Here is a 22,710-nt window from a genome sequence, read left to right as displayed (position 1 = left end):
GTTGTTCAGAACCTAAAGTTCAATACTAATGCTGCACCGTACATGCCACAAAACACACACACACGCACGCACGCACGCACGCACGCACACACACACACACACACACACACACACACACACACACACACACACACACACACACACACACACACACACACACTGAGAGGGGCACAAGGAGTACAGGAGGAGAGAAAACTAACAACTGAGAACACAGAGAATGTTGCCTCTCTCTTATCGCTCCCTCTCTCTCTCTTTCCCTCGCTCTCTACTCATCTCCCTGAAAGTTCCCGGCCTTCAGAATCTCCACGGTAACCCATCCTAACGGGGGACATAATCATGCATCCGCTCCTTCATTTGCATCACAAATGCCTCGTCTCCCAAACTCCTAAAGACACGAGCACTTGTGCAAAAACAAATCCCCCCACACACCCGTCCCGTCCTTCTCATCCGGTCTCCAAGCACCCACTTAACACTGGACTGTGCCTCCCTAGGGGAATATTTGATTAGGAAGACTTTCTATTCAGTGGGGAGGTTAGGGACGTGTCCTGGGTTTGATAAGTACAGGATCATGTTCATTAGGTCACCAAGCGGAAGAGAACAGACTGAAACAGGGAGGGACTACCTGAGCTTGTCCAATAAGAAATGTTCATTTTCCTTAGCAACATTTGTAGCTACAGAGTGCCCTAATAAATACAACCTATGTCTTCAAAGTATTTTTCCCTGTACAAGCCTCCTTCATAAGGACACCATGTAAAGTCCTCTCTACTTGGGGTCCAGAGAGGCGGGAAGAGGAAGAGGAGGAAGTAGAGCTAGTCGACTCATTGAGACGGTTTGTTCAATGTAGCAGGAGGTGCATGGTGATAGAACCAGGCAGAGTGCTAATGCTGTTCTGTGTTTAATGTTGTGTCTGTGTGGTCCTCCATGGAAAGCACTGAAGGTATGCTCTCGGCCTGGTTGTTCCTTAGTGTTAGATGGAGAGGGTCCAAAGTGGCATGACAACCCACAAACACACTGACATACATGCACACATGCACCCCCTAACACACACACACACACACACACACACACACACACTCTGTTTTCCCATGTACTCTGGCAGGCAGTGTTAGAAGTCAGTGGAGCACAGCGCCTTACAACGACATATAGCACCATGTCTTCCCAAGACAATGAGAATGGAGTTGCATTCCTCTCTTTCACTGGACTGAAAGGACATGAGGCATCTGAAAGAGGCCTGCCAGTCCTAAAATAAGTGTCTGTGCATTGTACAGGGTGGGGACACACCGCTGAACTGTGTCAAACAGATTCTTTCTTTTTACTCTCTTTGTCACACACACACAAAGCCATCCTCCACATGTCCATAGCTGGGGAGGCCAGAGAAACTTAATGACCAGTCAGAGAAACAAACCACAGGACTAGACAGAGAAACAGACAAACCACAGGACTAGACAGACAAACCACAGGACTAGACAGAGAAACAGACAAACCACAGGACTAGACAGACAAACCACAGGACTAGACAGAGAAACAGACAAACCACAGGACTAGACAGACAAACCACAGGACTAGACAGAGAAACAGACAAACCACAGGACTAGACAGAGAAACAGACAAACCACAGGACTAGACAGACAAACCACAGGACTAGACAGAGAAACAGACAAACCACAGGACTAGACAGACAAACCACAGGACTACAGAGAAACAGGGAAACCACAGGACTAGACAGACAAACCACAGGACTAGACAGAGAAACAGACAGACCACAGGACTAGACAGAGAAACCACAGGACTAGACAGAGAAACAGACAGACCACAGGACTAGACAGAGAAACCACAGGACTAGACAGAGAAACAGACAGACCACCGGACTAGACAGAGAAACAGACAGACCACAGGACTAGACAGAGAAACAGACAAACCACAGGACTAGACAGAGAAACAGACAGACCACAGGACTAGACAGAGAAACAGACAAACCACAGGACTAGACAGAGAAACAGACAAACCACAGGACTAGACAGAGAAACAGACAAACCACAGGACTAGACAGAGAAACAGACAAACCACAGGACTAGACAGACAAACAGACAAACCACAGGACTAGACAGACAAACAGACAAACCACAGGACTAGACAGAGAAACAGACAAGACCACAGGACTAGACAGAGAAACAGACAAACCACAGGACTAGACAGAGAAACAGACAAACCACAGGACTAGACAGAGAAACAGACAAACCACAGGACTAGACAGAGAAACAGAGAAACAGACAGACAAACCACAGGACTAGACAGAGAAACAGACAAACCACAGGGACAGAGAAACAGACAAACCACAGGACTAGACAGAGGAAACAGACAAACCACAGGAAACCAGGGAAACAGGACTAGACAGACAAACCACAGGACTAGACAGACAAACCACAGGACTAGACAGACAAACCACAGGACTAGACAGAGAAACAGACAAACCACAGGACTAGACAGAGAAACAGAGAAACCACAGAACTAGACAGACAAACCACAGGACTAGACAGAGAAACAGACAAACCACAGGACTAGACAGAGAAACAGACAAACCACAGGACTAGACAGAGAAACAGACAAACCACAGGACTAGACAGAGAAACAGAGAAACCACAGAACTAGACAGACAAACCACAGGACTAGACAGAGAAACAGACAAACCACAGGACTAGACAGAGAAAAGAAAGAGGATTCACTCATAACAACCATCGTTCTGCTTCCCTCTCTCTGTCCGCCTCGGCCTCTATCTCTGTATCCCTGCCTCTGCCTCTTCCCGACCTCCAGTCCTCCTTGGTAAGGAATACTTTCCAGATGAATTTTCTTTGGCTTCCTCCTCAGCCCTTGGCATGGCCACGAGCCTTCTGACTGGAACATCAAGGATGTGGAGAACCTGGAATGTTTTCCTGCCTGTCTCACTACCTCTCTACCACTCTCTATTTCACCTCAGTGCAGAGAGATGGATGGGGGAGCCCGGGTGAGGAGAGGGGAGGGTACCCCCTGTTCCCATCCACTGCATACACACACACACACACACACACACACACACACACACACACACACACACACACACACACACACACACACACACACACACACACACACACACACACACACACACTGTCCACTTCCTCTACTAATATTCAACCTTTGAGAACATACTACAGTTTCAAAAGTTCCCATCCACCTACAAAATATATCTGTTCCTCTATTGAAAGGCTCAGTGTTAGCCAGTGTCGGCTGGGAATAGAGAGAGAAGGAGCCAATCTCAACCGCCACCAAGCGTTTCCATGGCGAGAAAAGAATCAACCCCCTGGCTCAGCCAAAGTACCAGGTTCACTGTACTTGCTTTTCTCTTCAGACTAAACTGGTTTCACTTAACTCACTGCTTTCTGCCATACATAACCCCAAATAATCAAACCCCATCAAAGGGAATTGGGGCAATCAAACAACCACCATCTGTCCTGCATGCCCTGTTTCAGACAGCTGAGGTAAATCACCGGTTGGGAGGTGTATTGTGACCTGGGGCTGTGTTTGGAGCAGTGGAAGGAGAGCTAGTTTATACAAGTCTGATATATCTCATTATCTATACAGGAGATATGGACGTTGGCACGGTGGGCCTGGGTGGTCCCACTGGGGAGCTAGGCCAACCCAATCAGATTGAATTTCTGATTTATGTTTATGCTCTTTAATTGTCAGTGTTCCGAACAGGACATGATTTGTCTTTTTACCTAACACGCAAACAAATAATTCACAGCAAGCGGTGCACTGGCTTAGTCAGATTGGATGAAATATAACAGGACAGATGGACTGGAATGACATTCACTCTTCCGGGATGTTTTGCATGTTTTTTTTGCCCACCCAAATATCTGCAGGCCCACCCACCGCCGAGTGTCTGGCTACGCCACAGACAGGAGATGTTTGAAACGGGCTAGCTAGATTCTAATAACGCCTGTTGGATGTCTCGGTGCAGCTTCCATCTATTTGCCTCCCTAGAATCTGTGAGAACAAGACCATGGGAAGAGGCAGTCACTGGTCAAAAACTGGTGGAATTGAAGTTGTTTCCCCATCATTTCCATGTAAAAGCGAGAGATTTATTGTCAGTTAGGAGTTAACTGTAGAAAATAACTCTACACTCTGGTACTTCCTGGTCAGGCCCCATTTAAATACAATCATACAGCCATACACAGGCCTGAAATAGCACGGAGGCAAAATAAAACAAAGGGTAGTGAAGGCAGCCCAGTGACTGTAGGGTTAGTGTGGTCACAGTCTACCCTAACCTCTGACCCCTGAGGGACGGTTTAATTGAAGCTGTAGAGGCTTGGGGAGGACTGGTAGAAAACAGGTCTGCTATTAGTGGTTCAGTATAGGGTAGAGGGAGGAAGCAGAGGAGACCAGACCATTGCTAGTGTAGGCTCACACTGACCTGTGGGAACCAGTTAGTCTGTGAGACTGTACAAACACGTACACACGCACACACACACACGCATGCAGATACACACACAAACACATGCTATCCAACAGACATAGCCAAGGATGGGTATCTCCCTCCGTTCCTCTATTTAATCCATTAGTTTAAGTGTAAATATGTAGGTAAGTATGTGGCTCTGTTAGGCCAGGTACATGTTTTGGGTAGGTTAGGGCCTTGGCTCTGTCTGTGTGTGTGTCTCCTATTCCTGCTGTGTTACTGTCATTCCCATGTTAGAGCCATGACACCACTGCATTCAGGCCTGCAGGTTGAGAGGTCACACTGTGGGAGATGAACCCCACACAGGACAGCAGTCATCCATACAACAGGCTGTCTACTGAGCCTCCACGTCTTAACCCAGACCCTTCTGAGTGGCCAGGCAACGCAATACAAAGCCGTCTGACTTGACATTGCTTTACAGAACACTACAGCTCTCCCTACGGACACAACATTGACGGACATTGTGTGTGTAAAGTTGAAGTCGGAAGTTTACATACACTTAGGTTGGAGTCATTAAAACTCGTTTTTCAACCACTCCATACATTTCTTGTTAATTAACAAACTATAGTTTAGGCAAGTCGGTGAGGACATCTACTTTGTGCATGACACAAGTCATTTTTCAAACAATTGTTTACAGACAGAGATTATTTCACTTATAATTCACTGTATCACAATTCCAGTGGGTCAGAAGTTTACATACACTAAGTTTACTGTGCTTTTAAACAGCTTGGAAAATTCCAGAAAATTATGTCTTGGTTTTAGAAGCTTCTGATAGGCTAATTGAAATAATTTGAGTCAATTGGAGGTGTACCTGTGGATGCATTTCAAGGCCTACCTTCAAACTCAGTGCCTCTTTGCTTGACGTCATGGGAAAATTCAAATAAATCAGCCATGACCTCAGAAAAGAAATTGTAGACCTCCACAAGTCTGGTTCATCCTTGGGAGCAATTTCCAAACGCCTGAAGGTACCATGTTCATCTGTACAAAAAACAGTATGCAAGTATAAACACCATGGGACCATGCAGCCGTCATACCGCTCAGGAAGGAGATGCGTTCTGTCTCCTGGAGATGAACGTACTTTGGTGCGAAAAGTGCAAATCAATCCCAGAATAACAGCAAAGGACCTTGTGAAGATGCTGGAGGAAACAGGTACAAAAGTATCTATATCCACATTAAATCGAGTCCTATATCGACATAACCTGAACGGCTGCTCAGCAAGGAAAAAGCCACTGCTCCAAAACCACTGTAAAAAAGCCAGACTACAGTTTGCAACTGCACATGGGGACAAAGATCATACGTTTGGGAGAAATGTCCTCTGGTCTGATGAAACAAAAATAGAACGGTTTGGCCATAATGACCATGATTATGTTTGGAGGAAAAAGGGTGAGACTTGCAAGCCGAAGAACACCATCCCAACCGTGTAGCATGGGGGTGGCAGCATCATGTTGTGGGGGTGCTTTGCTGCAGGAGGGACTGGTGCACTTCACAAAATAGATGGCATCATGAGGGAGGAAAATTATGTGGAAATATTGAAGCAACATCTCAAGACATCAGTAAGGAAGTTAAAACTTGGTCACAAATGACAATGACCCCAAGCATACTTCCAAAGTTGTGGCAAAACGGCTTAAGGACAACAAGGTATTGGAGTGGCCATCACAAAGCCCTGACCTCAATCCTATAGAAAATGTCTGGGCAGAACTGAAAAAGCGTGTGTGAGCAAGGAGGCCTACAAACCTGACTCAGTTACACCAGCTCTGTCAGGAGAAATGGGCCAAAATTCACCCAACTTATACTAATTGAGTGTATGTAAACTTCTGAACCACTGGGAATGTGATTAAAGAAATAAAAGCTGAAATAAATAATTCTCTCTACTATTATTCTGACATTTCACGTTCTTAAAATAAAGTGGTGATCCTACCTGACCTAAGACAGGGAATTTTGACTACGATTAAATGTCAGGAATTGTGAAAAACTGAGTTTAAATGTATGTGGCTAAATTGTATGTAAACTTCCGACTTCAAGTGTGTGTGTGTGTGTGTGTGTGTGTGTGTGTGTGTGTGTGTGTGTGTGTGTGTGCTTCATGCAGTGATGTCACTGGTCTGCTTTGAGCCTTGTCACCTTTGACCTCCGCCCTCCTAAACCTGACATCTGACCCCTAACCCTGACCAAGTACACAGAGAGAAATGCATGTCAAATGTAAAATCTTTTGTCTGTAATGTATTTTTTGTTATGTGTCGGATGTCAGTAAGACTAGCTGTCGCCGTTGGCTTCGTCTAATGGGGATCCTAATAAATCAAATGAAAACAGACAGGACATGGAAAGTTGAGTACATTCAGACGTTGGGAACCAGAGTAGCACAAATTCCATGCATAGTGGGTTCATGAGCACATGCTATCCAACCTGACACCCCAGGTAACCTACTCCACAGCTTGGCCTGGGACAGATGTAAACCTGGACCCTCTCCTTCACCCCTGTGCCTCCCTCCCTCCCTGTTGACAGCTCAACAGTGCTGGGCTGACTGGTAGCGGACCCCAGTAACCGGTGGGGTGATGTCATACTTGGCCAGGCGGTCCCTGACCGTGCCAGCACCATGAGGCCGCTGTCCGCGCCAGTGACCACACACTAAGGGGATTGATCACTGGACCACACCATCACATGGGAGGTGTGTGTGTGTGTGTGTGTGTGTGTGTGTGTGTGTGTGTGTGTGTGTGTGTGTGTGTGTGTGTGTGTGTGTGTGTGTGTGTGTGTGTGTGTGTGTTAGGGCAGCATTATTGACATGTACAATATACATATATCAAGAGATCTCCATTCAGCAATATTTGGAAACACCACTCATCAGTTTTTATAGTAGAATGACACTTTACTTTTCCAGACTGGCATGCCCCCCCATCTCTCTCTCTCTCTCTCTCTCTCTCTCTCTCTCTCTCCTGCTTCCCACATACACACCAAGCCCCGCCCCCTGTCACTCAAGCAGCCGCAGTTCCTCCTCTGTGTTAGATTCACTAAAAGTTTGCATGCTGTTCTGTTTGATCCGATGCAGTCAACAGAACGATGCTGCTTCCCACTTTGCTTGGTATCTACTTTAGTATTAGTATTCTCCAGGTCTCTATTTCACCTATGTTATTCTGTGAAGCTATTCTAAAGTAATTTAACATGACATAAGGAAGATGGATATTCTATGTGGATAAAACCAGAATTTGAACCTGTAGCTCTTGACCTGAAAGGGCAGTAATGCTATGGGCAGAGCAACACACAGCATGAATGTACACATTTTACTACCACCCAAATATTCTGCTAACATGAACTTCTCAACACGACAGCAGACACTTATCCAGAGCCATTTACAGTAGTGAGTGCATGATTTTACGTACTGGTCCCGCATGGGAATCGAACCGACAACACTGGCGTTGCAAGCGCTATGCTCTACCAACTGAGCCACACAAACAGTCTCACACACAGTCTCACACACACACAGTCTCACACACACACACACACACACACACACAGTCACACACACACACACACACACACACACACACACACACACACACACACACACACACACACACACACACACACACACACACACACGTTATGTCCTTCTTCTCAAATTAATTTTCATTCAAAATCCTATTTTCCCTAACCCCTAATCCTAGCCTGTTACCCTTACCATAACCGTAGCCCCAAACTTAACCCGTAACCCTAACCCAAACCTAAACCTAAACCTAACTCCTAACTCCTAACCCTAAACCTAACCCCTGCCCTTACCCTAACCCTAATTGTAATTCTAACTCTAACCCTAAACCTAACCCCTAAACTTACAATAGGCTTTGTCCGCATGGGGATGTGGGAAATGTCCCCACAAGGGAGAATTTCCCTTGTTTTACTATACTTTTGGGGATTTTAGATCCCCTCAAGGATAGAAGAACCCATGCACACACGCACGCACGCACACACACACACAAACACCTGGGCATGATGGTGGAAAGCATGGGACACAGACTTCTGTCCAGTAGTCCTCCCATCCTCTCCTTGTCTGAGCTTCTACTACAAGTGAAATTTGAACAATTCCTGGATATCTGCTCTGTGTCAACAGTATTAAAGCCTGCATGGCCAATGGACCACCCCCTTGACCCTCTTGTATGAGAGGAATGTGAGGGATTCGCCTCTGGACTGTGATTTAACGATCACAGTGTATAAGTAAGTGCACACAGAGTTCTCATAACACCACACACACATAGTTGAGCATCACAGGCGAGGAGGAGAAAACATACGGACCACCTAACAACATCGTCAACCCATACCATCACCCTTCACTCACACCTAACACAGGCTGGTCTCTCTCACACAAACACAGGTGCACACACACACACACACATCCACAAACACCAAGGCATCAAACCTTCCACTCACACATGTACATACACACACATGTACACACACACATGTACACAGATGGAGGTAAACTAAATTGGTTGAGACAAACACAGTTACACATTAGTTCATGTATAACATTTTCCACACACAGAAGAAACCAGAGGCTGTTGATATTATTAGAAAGAAAGGTTTAAACATCTAGATCATCATAAGATGTAATGACTGTAGATGGAACCCAAATGCCTGGCTGACTTAGTGAAGTACTCGGAGCTACGCAGCCACACACAAAGCCCATGTCACCCCGAACTGCTTCAAACCATCCCACTGTGACAACACTGATCACCTGGAACTAGCAAGATATTACATAACTTCAGCAGCTCCCTCTGTTCTCAGGAGAACAGGGTTCAGTGAATCCCCAAATAAACCTGCTTTCCTTCTTTCCACAGCTCTAAACATTCCCTCTGTTTTCCTGAGTTGAGTGAAGCCAGCTGTTCTGTGAAAGTGTTCTCACCTGAGCCATAGTAGTGCTGCTGTGACATCCTTTGACAGCCAGCAAGACACAGGGAAACGTGAGGATAGGTGGCTACTAGCGAGGTCGCTAGGCTAGCTCTGGAATTCCAACACACCCAAGCAGAGCATTCATTCCAGCAGATAGACAGTCCCGCTCACGGCACGGAGGCAGCTCAAACTCACACAAACAGACAGCAGCACTAACGCTACAGCCTGTGTCGTCTCCGGAGGCAGCGAGCCCAACCCCAGAGAAACACAAGAGGGAAAAAAGAGAGGGGAGGGAGGGAGGGTTGGTGGTGGAGGCTAGGCTGGCCAGCAATTAAGTCTCTGAGAAAAGCAGTTTGCAGGATAGAAGAGGACCAGCTGGTTTTGCGGGTGATTGTATGTGGGTCAGTGTATGTGTGTGTGTGTCATTTCCCTTTCTCACACTGGAAGCAGATCCAGGTGACTGTTAGCGCCTGTAAGATACAGCAGCAGGTGGGTGACTCTCCAGAGACTACTTACTACTTTCCTCTTGAAGACTAAAGTGAAAGTGCAAACTCAGCCTGTCTACCAGGAAGGATGTGGAAACATCTGTCCTAATCAACCTTAACATAAAGGACGGAATAGTGGTATTGTACATTACCTAGACACAGTTACACTGTTTTCTCGCAGAAGACATCCAAAGACCAAGACCTGCACCTGTTTCACCAACCAGGGCCATTGATTGTAAGGCCACCTCCAGTAAACTTGCTCTCTATTGGTCAATTCAGTGTCCATTCAAGGTTAGTTGGCTCTGTAGGGGCTTGATGTGGCTGGCTGACACAGAGGGTCAGTTCTGTGCCCCTGTAAACGGCTTAGACTGTAGCAGCTAACCCGATGCATAGAGCTCAAACTTGATCCGATTCCCTTGAGAAAAGCAGTGGGGGTACTGCTGACTACTGGCTGTGGCAGGAATGGCCTAGCTTGGACAATGTGTCTGGGATGGACACTGATTGAAGCCCCACTATAAACCTCCCAGCAGAGTCCAGATCCCCCTCTCCCAGCTAGCCAAGAGCGAGAGAGCAAGAGAGCGAGAGAGAGAGAGCGAGGGAGAGAGAGAGGGAGAGGGAGAGGGAGAGAGAGAGAGAGAGAGAGAGAAAGAGAGAGGTGGGGGGCATGCCAGTCTGGAAAAGTAAAGTGTCATTCTACTGGGTAGAAAGGGAAGCTCTTGGCAGCAGACGGTGAAGACTGGCCCAGTCGGTCAGCGTTCAGATGGCTGTGTTATTTTAATTTCCCCCCTCTAATAACCCAGTGAATGCAGCCATGTGAACAACAACTACTGTTCAAGCAAAGATGTGTGGCGAACATTAGCGAAGTAAACAAGTCAGCTTCTTCAATTCTGAAGGCAGTCCAGCTAGAAAGTTTTGAAAGTGACATAGGAGTTGCCTGGCTAAGGTTAGGGTTGAGAGAATAGTTTCTAAGAATTAACAGCCATTGAAAGCCCGTGTTTGATCTGGTTTTAAAAGCTAGACTAATTGGCTCAGAGAAAAGAGACCTCAGTAAGTAATCTTTCTACAGAACCAAAGCCCCCAGAGCCTAGCAGTCTACTGATGAATCGCAAACATCAATGTGTACAAAGAGTGACCATTGGTGCTCTGAGAGTTTTTATTATAGCTGTGGTGGAGTTTCAGAAAGCATCTGAGAGCATTGTGGTGGAATTTATTTAACCCCTAGTTGTCTCCCCAGCAGCAGCTCCCTCACTGGGCCATGACAGTGTAAATTACACAGGTTCCACGTTTTACCCAGAACGGTCCTTTGAAAACATTGCCTGGGCTTTGGTTTGCGTTGGCATGGTAAATCCATGTCCCATGTCCGGAGCGGTTCCTGACAGATTTCAGAGTTTTAGGTTCAGCTCTGGGTCATGGTTACTGGAGACGATTTCAACCCCTCGTTCAGCACAGCGCGCACACACACACGCACACACTTTGATTGTACAGCTCTGCTCAGCAAAGGTGCCTCAGCAACAAAGAGAAAGGGCAATAGGAGGTTCCTTTTCAGAGAGCTTATAAAAGCCAATTTCACTGAATTCTCTCCACTTTGTACCTTGTACTATGAAACAAGAGTTGGCTTTTTCAGATCTCCACGAGGGCTAAGCCCCTGTGAACATTACTGGGAGCTCATTATACAAACCCCTTGCTTCAGTATTTATTAAGGGGTTAAATACTGTAAACGCCCCAGCATGAAAGTCTCAGACCGGCATAATACTGTAAGCATATGGTTCTAACTATGCAGTGGCTATTTGAAGCCACATGAGTCTTTGAAGTCAGCATTTAGAAGGCATTAGCCAAAGATCCAGCAAACAGACAGGTAGAGAGAAAACACAAATACTTTCAGTGCGTCCAAACAGGCTGGTGTCTGCTGACAATGTGTGAAATCAAATCCCTTCCATCCAATGTTCTCTCGGACGGGTGATTGTTGGGACGGGTGATTGTTGGGATTGTTGGGACGGGTGATTGTTGGGACGGGTGATTGTTGGGATGGGTGATTGTTGTTTTTATAAACAAAAGAGAACAGTGAGCAGTTAGAAACAAACGCCTGAAGAAACCTGTTCCTTCCTGGGTTGAGGTGAAAAAGGGTGTGAAAAAGCCGTGTCTGTGTGTGTTTGCCCTAATTCCATCCTTCCAGTTCGAGTCGATACCATATTTAGTTTAACATGGATATTTCATGACACAAACTCAAGACAAACAAATTACGCTTGAACTTGAAATTGTAGACTTCCCATCCAAGATAGCTAGAGTGTAGTTGACTAGAAGTCATCTATAAGTAACCCAGCCCTTTTATACGCATTACATTCGCTATTCAAACACACCTCCGATCTCTTGTTGTGCTGTACTCTGAAGCAAAACATTCACTAGCATCTCAATGTTCCAATACTTATGATACCAGAGCTGTTCATACTGAAGATACAGACCTTAGTAGACCCCTTTCCTGCAGTTGAATGATCAAAGCTCCCTCTAGTGGCCTCATGGGTGGAATGCAATGTTCCCTCTAAGCTGCGTGCGTCTGCGGGCATGCAGCTCCACCAGGACTGCCCCGCAGAAGAAATATCATCCCACGCAGAGAAGCATGAGATTAAACTTCACTCAACTTTCTAGAGTTTTCCACCTTAGTGAACACTATCAACAAACTATGCAAGACTTAGTATGCAAAACTAACTATGCAAGAGATTTTGTTATAGGCAGAGCACATTGGAGTAGGATTCTATTGCAATGACACGGACGACCGTACTCTACACAGACCTGTACTGCATAACCAATCAGAGTTGCAGTAAGCCTATATGCAAATAGACCATTGCCATATATGGATCTTTGCCATTCATTTTGAACTGAACTGTGTTTACAGCATGAGCGGTCGTGAGTAGATGTACTTGTTTTGAGATCAAACGAGACCTGCATGTAGCCACGTGTGCACATTTTGTTCATATCCTTTGCTTGTTAGTGAGTTATTAGCCCAGTTATAGATCATTTGTAATCAGCAGTAGGGGAGTGATTGCTTCCTACAATAGCACAAAACGTGTACATTTCCAGACATCTTTGAAAAGTGAGTCAGGTGAAGAGCTTTTATTTGTCTTAAAGAAGCGGTGTTGCATTTTGAGACAGGCTTGAATAAGCTAAGTAGCCAATAGGCAGAGGGTATAATAAATTGTCTGATTCTCTATAATAGCGGTAAGGTTACAATAATGAAATGTATTTTGGAAAGTGGTTTCTTGCATCAAACAACACAACAACATTTTCAGTCACCTCCTTGTCTGAATGACAAGTGGATAAACAGGTTAATGTCAAGCCCTGCATGTTTTTTTCAAAAGTATCATGGAATGTAGGCCTACAATGAACACCACACACAGGCTGGTAGTGTAGGCTGAATGAAAGAACAGCTATTTCCATGTTAAAATGTTGTGGGATGCATTTTCACCATTGTTTGATGGTAGGCCACTCTGGTAGGCCTAGATTATGATCAAATGGTCACAGTAGCCTACTTAACCACTGTTAAAACTGTAACTTAAAGTGGATACAGCCTCAGTGTTCACAGTAAACATGTGCTGGAAGTTGCACAGAAGTTGCTTTTGAGTTTGCACTCAGCAGACCTGAAATTTGCTCAGTGCCAAAAAATGTTTGAGGGAACATTGGTGGAATGGTATTAATATTTTTCATAATTTCTTAATGAATAAACTTTTTTTTCAAAGCCGAAAATCCAATGTTTCTATGTCAAACCATTATTTTTCAGTCTTCTGTGATGTATATAAAGTGGAATATTGCAATAAAAACTCAAAGTTGAATAGATTTAAACTCTATATCTGACATGGTACATGTGTCTTCTTTTTCTAAGCCCATAACCATGTGTGTGAGGTTTATACTTTTGTTTCAAAGTAGATTTGTTTAAGACCACCAAGAATCAGACTCTGATTTAGCCCACTGCCGTAAAAGTTCAATCAAAAAGGTTTACATTGGGTGCTTCCCAAATGACACGCTCTATATAGTGCACTACAGAACCCTATGGCCCCCCCCCCTAAAGAAAAGTAGTGCAATATATAGGGAATAGGGTACCTTTTGAAATGCATACATTATGTGGGGGAACAGGAAGATGTCTATTGAAATGGATGTTAATATCTGATGTTATATAAAACCAAATCAAATGAAAATGTTATTCCTTACCTGTTTCACCTCTTGAGTGGCAGGAGTGCATCGTAGTCTCTATGAAGAGATAGAAGAGAACAAAGCATTAGAGGTTGTGCGCTGCCGAGTGGTCCTTAGGTTTAGTCATTTGTCTACAACAGCAACATGCATGAGTATGAAATTGGTACACTGCCAGGCCAGGCACCATGCCAGTTACTTATGGCGTCAAAAATACAGCAGGTTATATCTGTTCTATTAGTTAGCATCCCTGACCTTTCAGAAGTGCTAGAAGGAGAAGTGGGTAGCCTAATAAAAAAACTGCACATAAACCTCATCATCTCACTTCAGAAGACAAGCTAAACTAACCGTAGCATATGTTGCGTTTACTGCCACTTTGATGCTGAGGGAAGTCTGTCTCAGTAAAACAGGCCTGAGGTATCCTTCCTCACACAATGTGTGCGGCCCAAATGGCAACATATTCACTTTATAGTGCACTACTTTTGACCAGGCTCCATACGCCTCTGGTCAAAAGTAGTGCACTATGTAGGGAATAGGGTGCCAAACAATGAAGCAGCTGAGTAGGACTCCACGCAGTGAATCATAAAATGGCAGACAGAGCCCAACAAAAAGATCTTTCAGTCTGCCTAATAAAGATTAACTTCATATACATCCGGAGTGTATAGGCATTCATTTAATTCTGATGGGATGTTTTGCATTTTCATGATGTTGCAGTGAGAACTAGTTGTTTCCCTGCTGGGCTTTCCCATGCTGCAGCAGAGAGGCAGACTGCTACTACACATCAAACCTGCATAGAACTTCTGTGGTGGGGGGCCGGCGTACTTGCATGTGAGTGCAACAGAGTTTCCATTATACGGCAATTGCCGGCTTGTGACCAATAAAAAAAGTGAAAAGCTGATAAATAAAACTGCTGCCTACCAAAATGACCGGGAGAAGAACAATTCCCTAGCAAACTGATTTATAATGCTTTTTATTAATTGATGGAAATACCAATCGATGTAAATACATTGTGTGTATTTTCGTTGTATCTTAACCATCACCTGCGCAGAGCATACAGAGCCTATTTTGAGTGGGATTTCTCCTGCAGCTTCTCAACTGGTTGGTTGCTGCTGGAGTAAAACAAGCTATTATAAGCCCATTCATTACACAACAATTCTAAATGCAATTGCATGTTCAAAACAGTTTTGGTGCACGATTAAAAAGAGCTACTATTTTTATTTCTCAACTGGTAATTGAAGGTCACCTCCCATTCACCATTTAAGTGCAGACAACAGGCTATCAGCGTGTTTACCCACCACTTTACAATGTGAGCTGCATTGTATGCATTTTGAAAACATACTTAATTGTTTGAATGTTTTATTTCATATTATGAGGCATGTCTTACCTTGCTTCAAAGTAGCCTATAGGAAAAGTCATAGAAACATGGAGGCAATTCTTTTATAAAGACTTCATAGGAGGTGTTCAAGTTATTTATTTAACCTTTATTTCACTAGGCAAGTCAGTTAAGAACAAATTCTTATTTACAATAACAGCCTTGGACAGTGGGTTAACCTTGTTCAGGGTCAGAGCAACAGATTTGTCAGCTCGGGGATTCGATCCAGCAACCTTTTAGTTACTGGCCCAACACTCTAACCATTAGGCTACCTGCCACCACCTGAACCCAATAGAAAATCTTTGGAGGGAGCTGAAAGTCCGTATTGCCCAGCGAGAGCCCCGAAACCTGATGGATCTGGAGAAGGTCTGTATGGAGGAGTGGGCCAAAATCCCTGCTGCAGTGTGTGCAAACCTGGTCAAGAACTACAGGAAACGTATGATCTCTGTAATTGCAAACAAAGGTTTCTGTACCAAATATTAAGTTCTGCTTTTCTGATGTATCAAATACTTATGTCATGCCATAAAATGCAAATTAATTACTTAAAAATCATACAATGTGATTTTCTGGATTTTTGTTTTAGATTCCGTCTCTCACAGTTGAAGTGTACCTATAATTACAGACCTCTACATGCTTTGTAAGTAGGAAAACCTGCAAAATCGGCAGTGTATCAAATACTTGTTCTCCCTACTGTATGTAATGGGGAATTGATCCAAATTTTAAATCTATGGGCAAACAATTCACTCAATGAAATAATGAATGCACTAGAATTGGCGGGAGACAGCTGAGTCATTCTGGAGAGACACTTGCCTATATCTTCACCACACCTCCCCTTCTTGTTGTAACATTTTAAATGATACTCAAGACACAATATCTTCACACATGTTTTAGATGCTTTTCACTGACAGCCGCACCTCAATAGTCAGCTAGGCCTTTTGACACACACACTGCCCAAATCGCAGGCTACTCAAATAGCCATAGGCCTACGAGCTTGTGATTTGAAACAGAAAATGACGTTTTATTGGCTGCTTCATTACACGAGTTGCATGTTCTTTTAAGATGCATTACCAGAATCTAAATGTGATTTCTATCAGAACGCAGGAGGCGGATGGTTCAGTTTTCAGATCTGGGATCTATTATAACATGGAGAGCAAAGGGCAGGTCAAGGACAAGCAGAGGTTCGTAACCAGATCAGAGTCCGACAGGTACTGGACGGCAGACAGGCTCAGAATCAGGGCAGGCAGAAGTTCATAAACCACATCAGAATCAGGCAGGTACAGAACAGCAGGCAGGCTTAGGGCAGAAAGGTCAGAACCGGAAAAGCTAGAAACAAAAAACTAGAGTGCAGGGAAAACCAGGAAACACGCTGGGACGACCTGACAATACAAGACCAACTTACAACAGACAAACAGAAAATGCAAGTATAAATACGCGGGATAATGGGTAAAAATGGTAGACACCTGGTGGGGGGTGGAGACAAGCACAAGACAGGTGAAACAGATCAGGGTGTGATCATTTCTGTCATTCTGAGCACTGTGGGTGGATGCTCTAATAGATTATGCACCCAATGCATATGCGTCTGTTAAATTTCTCAAATGGCCAGTAAATTAGAATCATGTTGTCCGTCGCAACAATGCTGGTGTGTAGGAGGAAGTGCCTGCCTGTAGTACTTCCTTATGACATATATGACCTCCAGAAGGATGACATCAATACCATTGTTGCCACTGAACCCAAATCATCAAAGGTGTTTATAGAGTCCTAGTTTCCTGACTGGATGTTAACTCGTTAGTCTAAAGGTCAAAGGCCAAACTACTGAAAAAGAAGCTTCACCTGACCAGGAAACCAATCCGTTGAACTATACCTGTAATGAGCATTTATGGGCTACTGCACGTTTTGTCAAGTGACTATAACAAATTAACATGTGTGTGTGTGTTTTGACCTACCTGGCCACCCTCTGTGTGTGTGTGTGTGTGTGTGTGTGTGTGTGTGTGTGTGTGTGTGTGTGTGTGTGTGTGTGTGTGTCTGAGACAAGGTCACAACACTCTTGACCTCTGACCTTGTTATGCTTGTTATGTCACAGAGGGCATGTTGTGGCACTAAGATGTGTGACCCGGGATCCACCACCTCTCCTCTCAGACTGTGACCTATAGTGGCTTTTTAAAACTGAATCCTACCTTCTAATCAAACCAACACATTCCAGAACCATCTGGACTTGCCAGGTTACCAGCCATGACTACAGCAGGGGGAGGGGCTTTAACCTCGGCAGTTTGGGCAAGGAGGTAGGCCATCACCATAGCAAGAAGGCACAAACACTTCATATGTGTACATTACAAATACACAGTTAACTGCCTTAATAAAGGAAACGCCAACATAAAGTGTCTTAATAGGGCGTCGGGCCACCACGAGCCAGAACCGCTTCAATGTGCCTTGGGATCGATTCTACAGGTGTCTGGAACTCCATTGGAGGGATGTGACACCATTCTTCTATGAGAAATTCCATCATTTGGTATTTGTTGATGGTGGTGGAAATCGCTGTATCAGGCACCACTCCAGAATCTCCCATAAGTGTTCAATTGGGTTGAGATCTGGTGACTGAGACACACACACACCTTTTAACCCCCCCCCCCCTATACTCCTTTGAGACCACTCTTTCAAAGACACAGATCTCTTCTTCTAGCCATGGTAGCCAAAATAATGGGCAACTGGCCATTTTTATACATGACCGTAAGCATGATGGGATGGCCTCCTGAGTGGCACAGTGGTCTAAGGCTGGGTTATGTTTCGGAGGACGCACGGCTCTCGGCCTTCGCCTCTCCCGAGTCCGTACGGGAGTTGCAGAGATGAGACAAGAATGAAACTATCAACTGGATACCACGAAATTGGGGAGAAAAATGGTTAAAATATATTTTTTAAATTAAAAAAACATGATGAGATGTTAATTGCTTAATCAACTCAGGAACTAAGCCTGTGTGGAAGCTTTTTATCTCTCATTTCCTCAAGTGTTTCCTTTATTTTGGCAGTTACCTGTATTATTACATAATTATAATTACCTGTCCTGTATATATATTTTTTGTACCAAAAAAACCCTGATAAATATACCTTTGATTTTGGTAGATCGTACCAGTGAATTAAGCGATGCGCAGTGCACACCTGCCCAATTACCATATCTCATATCTCATAGCCATAATAACCTTAGGAATTCAGGGAGGAGCCAGTTCAAAGTGAACTAAGGAGTTTGATGTGATAAGAAGAGCTGAATCGGTGCATGAGTTGAGATGAGACTGGCTCTGGGGTTGGGCTTAGTGTGTGTGTGTATGTTTTTGTGTGTGTGTGTGTGTTTTTGTTTTTTTGTGTGTGTGTGTGTGTGTGTGTGTGTGTGTGTGTGTGTGTGTGTGTGGTGTGTTTGGCAGGGCTTGGTGTCCGTGGTTACTCCTTGCACCGTGAGGAATGGTAGAGAGAGCCCTAGGGAGACTTCTGGGACAAGACTTGGCTTGCCCTGATACAGGGGGAATCTGGGGGCGAATCCACAGTGACGTTAGTTACACAGAAGGGAGAGAAGGGTTACAGCCTCCATCCCTTCCTGACACTGACACACCCTTTGATTGTCATGTGTTATTATAAGACTAACTGCTGTGTCAACCTGATGTGCAGTGGATCTGTTAGACTCCCTTCCAGAGCATTCCTCTCTGATACACTTTAGTAACCAATACAGGGCTGATCACACGGCAAAGGTCAGAAGGAGAAGGCTGCTGACACCGTTTTAATAAACTAGGAGTCACTGTGAGGGTATTTGAGAGGGGTAATGGACCGATGCAAATGTCAAGAACCTGACAAACTGGATCCAAGCCCCTCCCTGGGGACAGAGGAAATGTTCCAGACCAACATTATGATTGCATCCCAAATGACACCCTATTCCCTTTATATTGCATTACTTTGGCCAGGGCCCATGGGGCTCTGGCAAAAAGTAGTGCACTTTATAGGGCATAGGGTGTCATTTGGGATAGATACCTATACAGTAAGTACATATCACTATTGTCATGCTGATACCACTGACAGAGACATCAAAACAGAACAAAATGGAAAATAGTTAAAAGCATCACACTTTTCCATAACACCCAACAAGGATTACATTTCTGGAAAAATGTGACTTTATTTGAATAAACCCAGGTACTGCATGACTAAAAATACAGCTGTATTCTAATAGAAGTGGTGTGTGTTAACTCTGCGTGATAAACATCTATTATGGGTTGTGTTTTCTATGTCTACATCCCAAATGGCAGCCTATTCCATATATAGTACATTACTCTGTGGTTCTAAAGTAGGGCACTACGTAGGGGAATAGGATGCCGCGTCGAACGCACCCTAATATCTTTACCCCTGGGTGAATGGGATTGTGTGCTTATGAGGGCCTATATGCTGCTGCTTAGCACTGCAACCATGACAACTGGCATCCTGTCTAAAGAGCCAGTTAAGCTGAGGGGTTGGCAGGCAGGACATCACCGAGGAACCCAACCACATGAGACACTTTAGTTCACTTCCACAGCTGGCTGCTCTGGCAGCCCTGTAATCCAACTGCACTTCCAGCCAACACAAATATGATTCTCTCTCTATCCAGTGACGGGGACAAACATGACAAAGACTAGAAAATTAGGAATCTCTTAATCAATCGATGATTCAACTATCAATGTATCACTACAGTGTCAAGGCAGGACTTTACATAGCTCTCTGTTGCTCCTTGTCTGGTTTTAATTGGTTTTGATTGAAATCTTTTGGCAGCCTGGAATGGTACTTTGAATGGCTTTTCACCAACTTTTTAGATTTAAGAGAGATAACACTGCAATGTGCCATGTAGAATCTCTAACCAAATATTTGTACATGTTATACTCTTGCCCTTCATTGTGATAAGTGTGGGGGTTTCAGTGGGTTGGCTTGGTTAAGAGTGAAATGATCACATGCATTGATAATTGTGAAACGTTCCCATGCATTGATAATTGGGGCCCTTGTTAAAATAACAGAATGCAGGAGCCCAGCAAAACCAACCAAAGGGTGTTTCCATAGCAACAACATTTTGAGTGTGAATGCATGGTACTTAATAGAAAAGTGGGAGAATTACTGGAAAACACAAGACATCACTTGCAGGAGATTTTAACACTCTTGGGCAAGATTTTAGATTTGATATCTGGTTTATGAATAGGCTTGTTGTTTTTCTTCAACATTATTGATATGAATGGTGGATGAAAGTCTCCATACACCAGTAGGCTTCTCTCACACGGCAATTGGACATGTTTGAACAATACCAACGTAGGCCTCCAGGAAAAATATACAGCGGTCATATTTGAGAACATGAAACTGGATACATTTTGCATAACACTTTGAAGAGGTTTGTATAAGCAAACACTATGATCATTTTATTCCAGTGGCTCAATATAGTTCAGAAGTACAGTCTGTTATTCAGAGGGTGTGGGCAATAATAAAAGGACCATATAGGCCTTTCAAAATGATTTGATTTTCATAAACTAAAAGGGCACCAGAGTGCATAGGTCATCAACACTGTATTGTGATTTAGAAAGCTTCGGTGAGACCATCTTACCTGGTAGAGTTTCAGCGCTGCCCAGCAGAGCATATAGGCTGATAAAGTGAACTTGGCCATCATGTACCGCTCCGGTAGGCACGTGAGATGCAGCTGTACTTCTTCTAGACCTCCAGCTCCAACATCGCCTGTTGCCCCGCTGTCAACTGGTGAGTCGCGGTGGTTATCCTCAGACGACTTGCAGCGAGCGTTGTCATTGTTGTTATCATCCATTTTCCTCGCCTGTAGTATTCTATTAAGTTTTCAACTGTCTCGGGGATAGCGCAGCCTTCGATTTTCCCGTTCCACGAAGTCTCACCTTGCGCCCGCACATGTAGACTAGTTCCTAAACTGTCAACATGATTATTGTAGCCAACATAACGATAAAAAGTTGTATTATCTTGAACTATGAAAAACCTTCAGCAAATTATGTCATACTTTCCTCCTTGTATGTAAACATCAAAGCCGTTACAAAACAGCCCTAGGTCGCGAGGCCGAACCGAGACTGTGGCGCACTGTTCAGTAAACAGCGCACTGGGAAACCACAACACCGGTCTGCCGCGTTCACATGCTTGTCGGGAACTAGGAAACTCGGACATTTTCAACTTGCCAACTCGTTATAGAAAAATGATCCCATTCTCGAGTTTCCCGCTTGGGAAGTAGGCTATCAGAACCAACCAATAGGAAGCTCCACGCAAATAACTTACGTCCATTTTTGCTTTGAGGTTCCGAGTTTTCAATAGTACATGAACGCGGCATATAATAGCCTACCGGTCAAAAGACCTTCAACGGCCTTTACTGGGAGCAGAGGCGACAAGAGCTTTGATCGCGAGACGGAGAGGTGCTGTTGTTGAACTCCAGCTTCCAAGCGCGAGCTTTATTTTTTAGCCGAACTAATTCTTCAGACAAACACATTACCACTAGTGGGTAATTTGCGCAAATAAATATAGGCTACTTGGGTAATTTAGTTTTGCTTCTGAGTTCAAATGTTATCGGAATCCACATTGAGCGCGCACGTGTTTTTTCGATCAGAGTGGGAATGCGTAGAGGCGGGAGAGAGGGGTAGAAGCCAAGGTACAGTATTTACTGCATGTTTATAAATAGGAAGAAGTTATGTGACTTATCCAAAGTAGCCTATGACTTATATACGTAAAAACATAACGATAACGCCATTAATGTGTCTTATATCAGGTGCTTTACGGTCTAGCCTATGGGTCTATAGATCATAGTCTAGATCATACAAGTTTAAACCATACAGCCATATCACCACCATTCACTCATAACAAGGTATCAATATAACAGTAATGAATTGCTTCTCCAAGGGGTCTATATACTTCCATAAACCTCAAGACATCAGAGGCTTTAAAAGGTGTCCTTTGTAGTTTACTTAACCTTCCAAACCAATGAGTTGTATGAATCAGTCGTTTGTCCCCATGTTTTTATGCAAGGGGCCACACAAACAAGCACACAGCCTGTCTTCCCTTATCTTTATGGGGCCATCCTCTATAGATCATCACATCTGTGCTTTTGATTCTCACTTCCTGAGAGGAGACTCATCCAAGCCTTCTGTCAAAAGACAGCATTAATGGCCAGTGTCTCAGCAGGACACACTCTTCTCTCTCCCACCCTCTGTATTGTATACATGGATGGGACCCAACACATCCGACATCATGGAGACAGTTTCCCATTGTATCCTGGTCTAAACCCCACTGAGGATCTGTGAGGACAGATGCTGGGC

General features: G+C 44.3%; 1 protein-coding gene across 3 annotated transcripts in view; it reads right to left on the bottom strand.

The window, feature by feature from the left end:
- The window catches only part of LOC112215518 (Rho guanine nucleotide exchange factor (GEF) 4), a 163,004-nt gene extending 141,527 nt beyond the window's left edge, over positions 1 to 21,477 (bottom strand). The window contains exons 1-2 of one of the 3 annotated variants that reach the window (XM_042298983.1): positions 20,994 to 21,477; positions 14,053 to 14,091 (exon numbers count right to left, since the gene is read on the bottom strand). In XM_042298983.1, coding sequence (XP_042154917.1) covers positions 14,053 to 14,091; positions 20,994 to 21,206 — 252 coding nt within the window. In that variant the 5' untranslated portion in view covers positions 21,207 to 21,477. Of the gene's footprint in view, positions 1 to 9,380; positions 9,584 to 14,052; positions 14,092 to 20,993 lie in introns of those variants that run through there. The other 2 variants (XM_042298980.1, XM_042298982.1) reach the window with 2 other exon arrangements.
- Positions 21,478 to 22,710: the final 1,233 nt, after the last annotated feature.

This window comes from Oncorhynchus tshawytscha, linkage group LG16 (genome assembly GCF_018296145.1).
Source record: "Oncorhynchus tshawytscha isolate Ot180627B linkage group LG16, Otsh_v2.0, whole genome shotgun sequence".
Lineage (NCBI taxonomy): Eukaryota > Metazoa > Chordata > Actinopteri > Salmoniformes > Salmonidae > Oncorhynchus > Oncorhynchus tshawytscha.
This window is presented reverse-complemented; position numbering and strand designations above follow the sequence as displayed.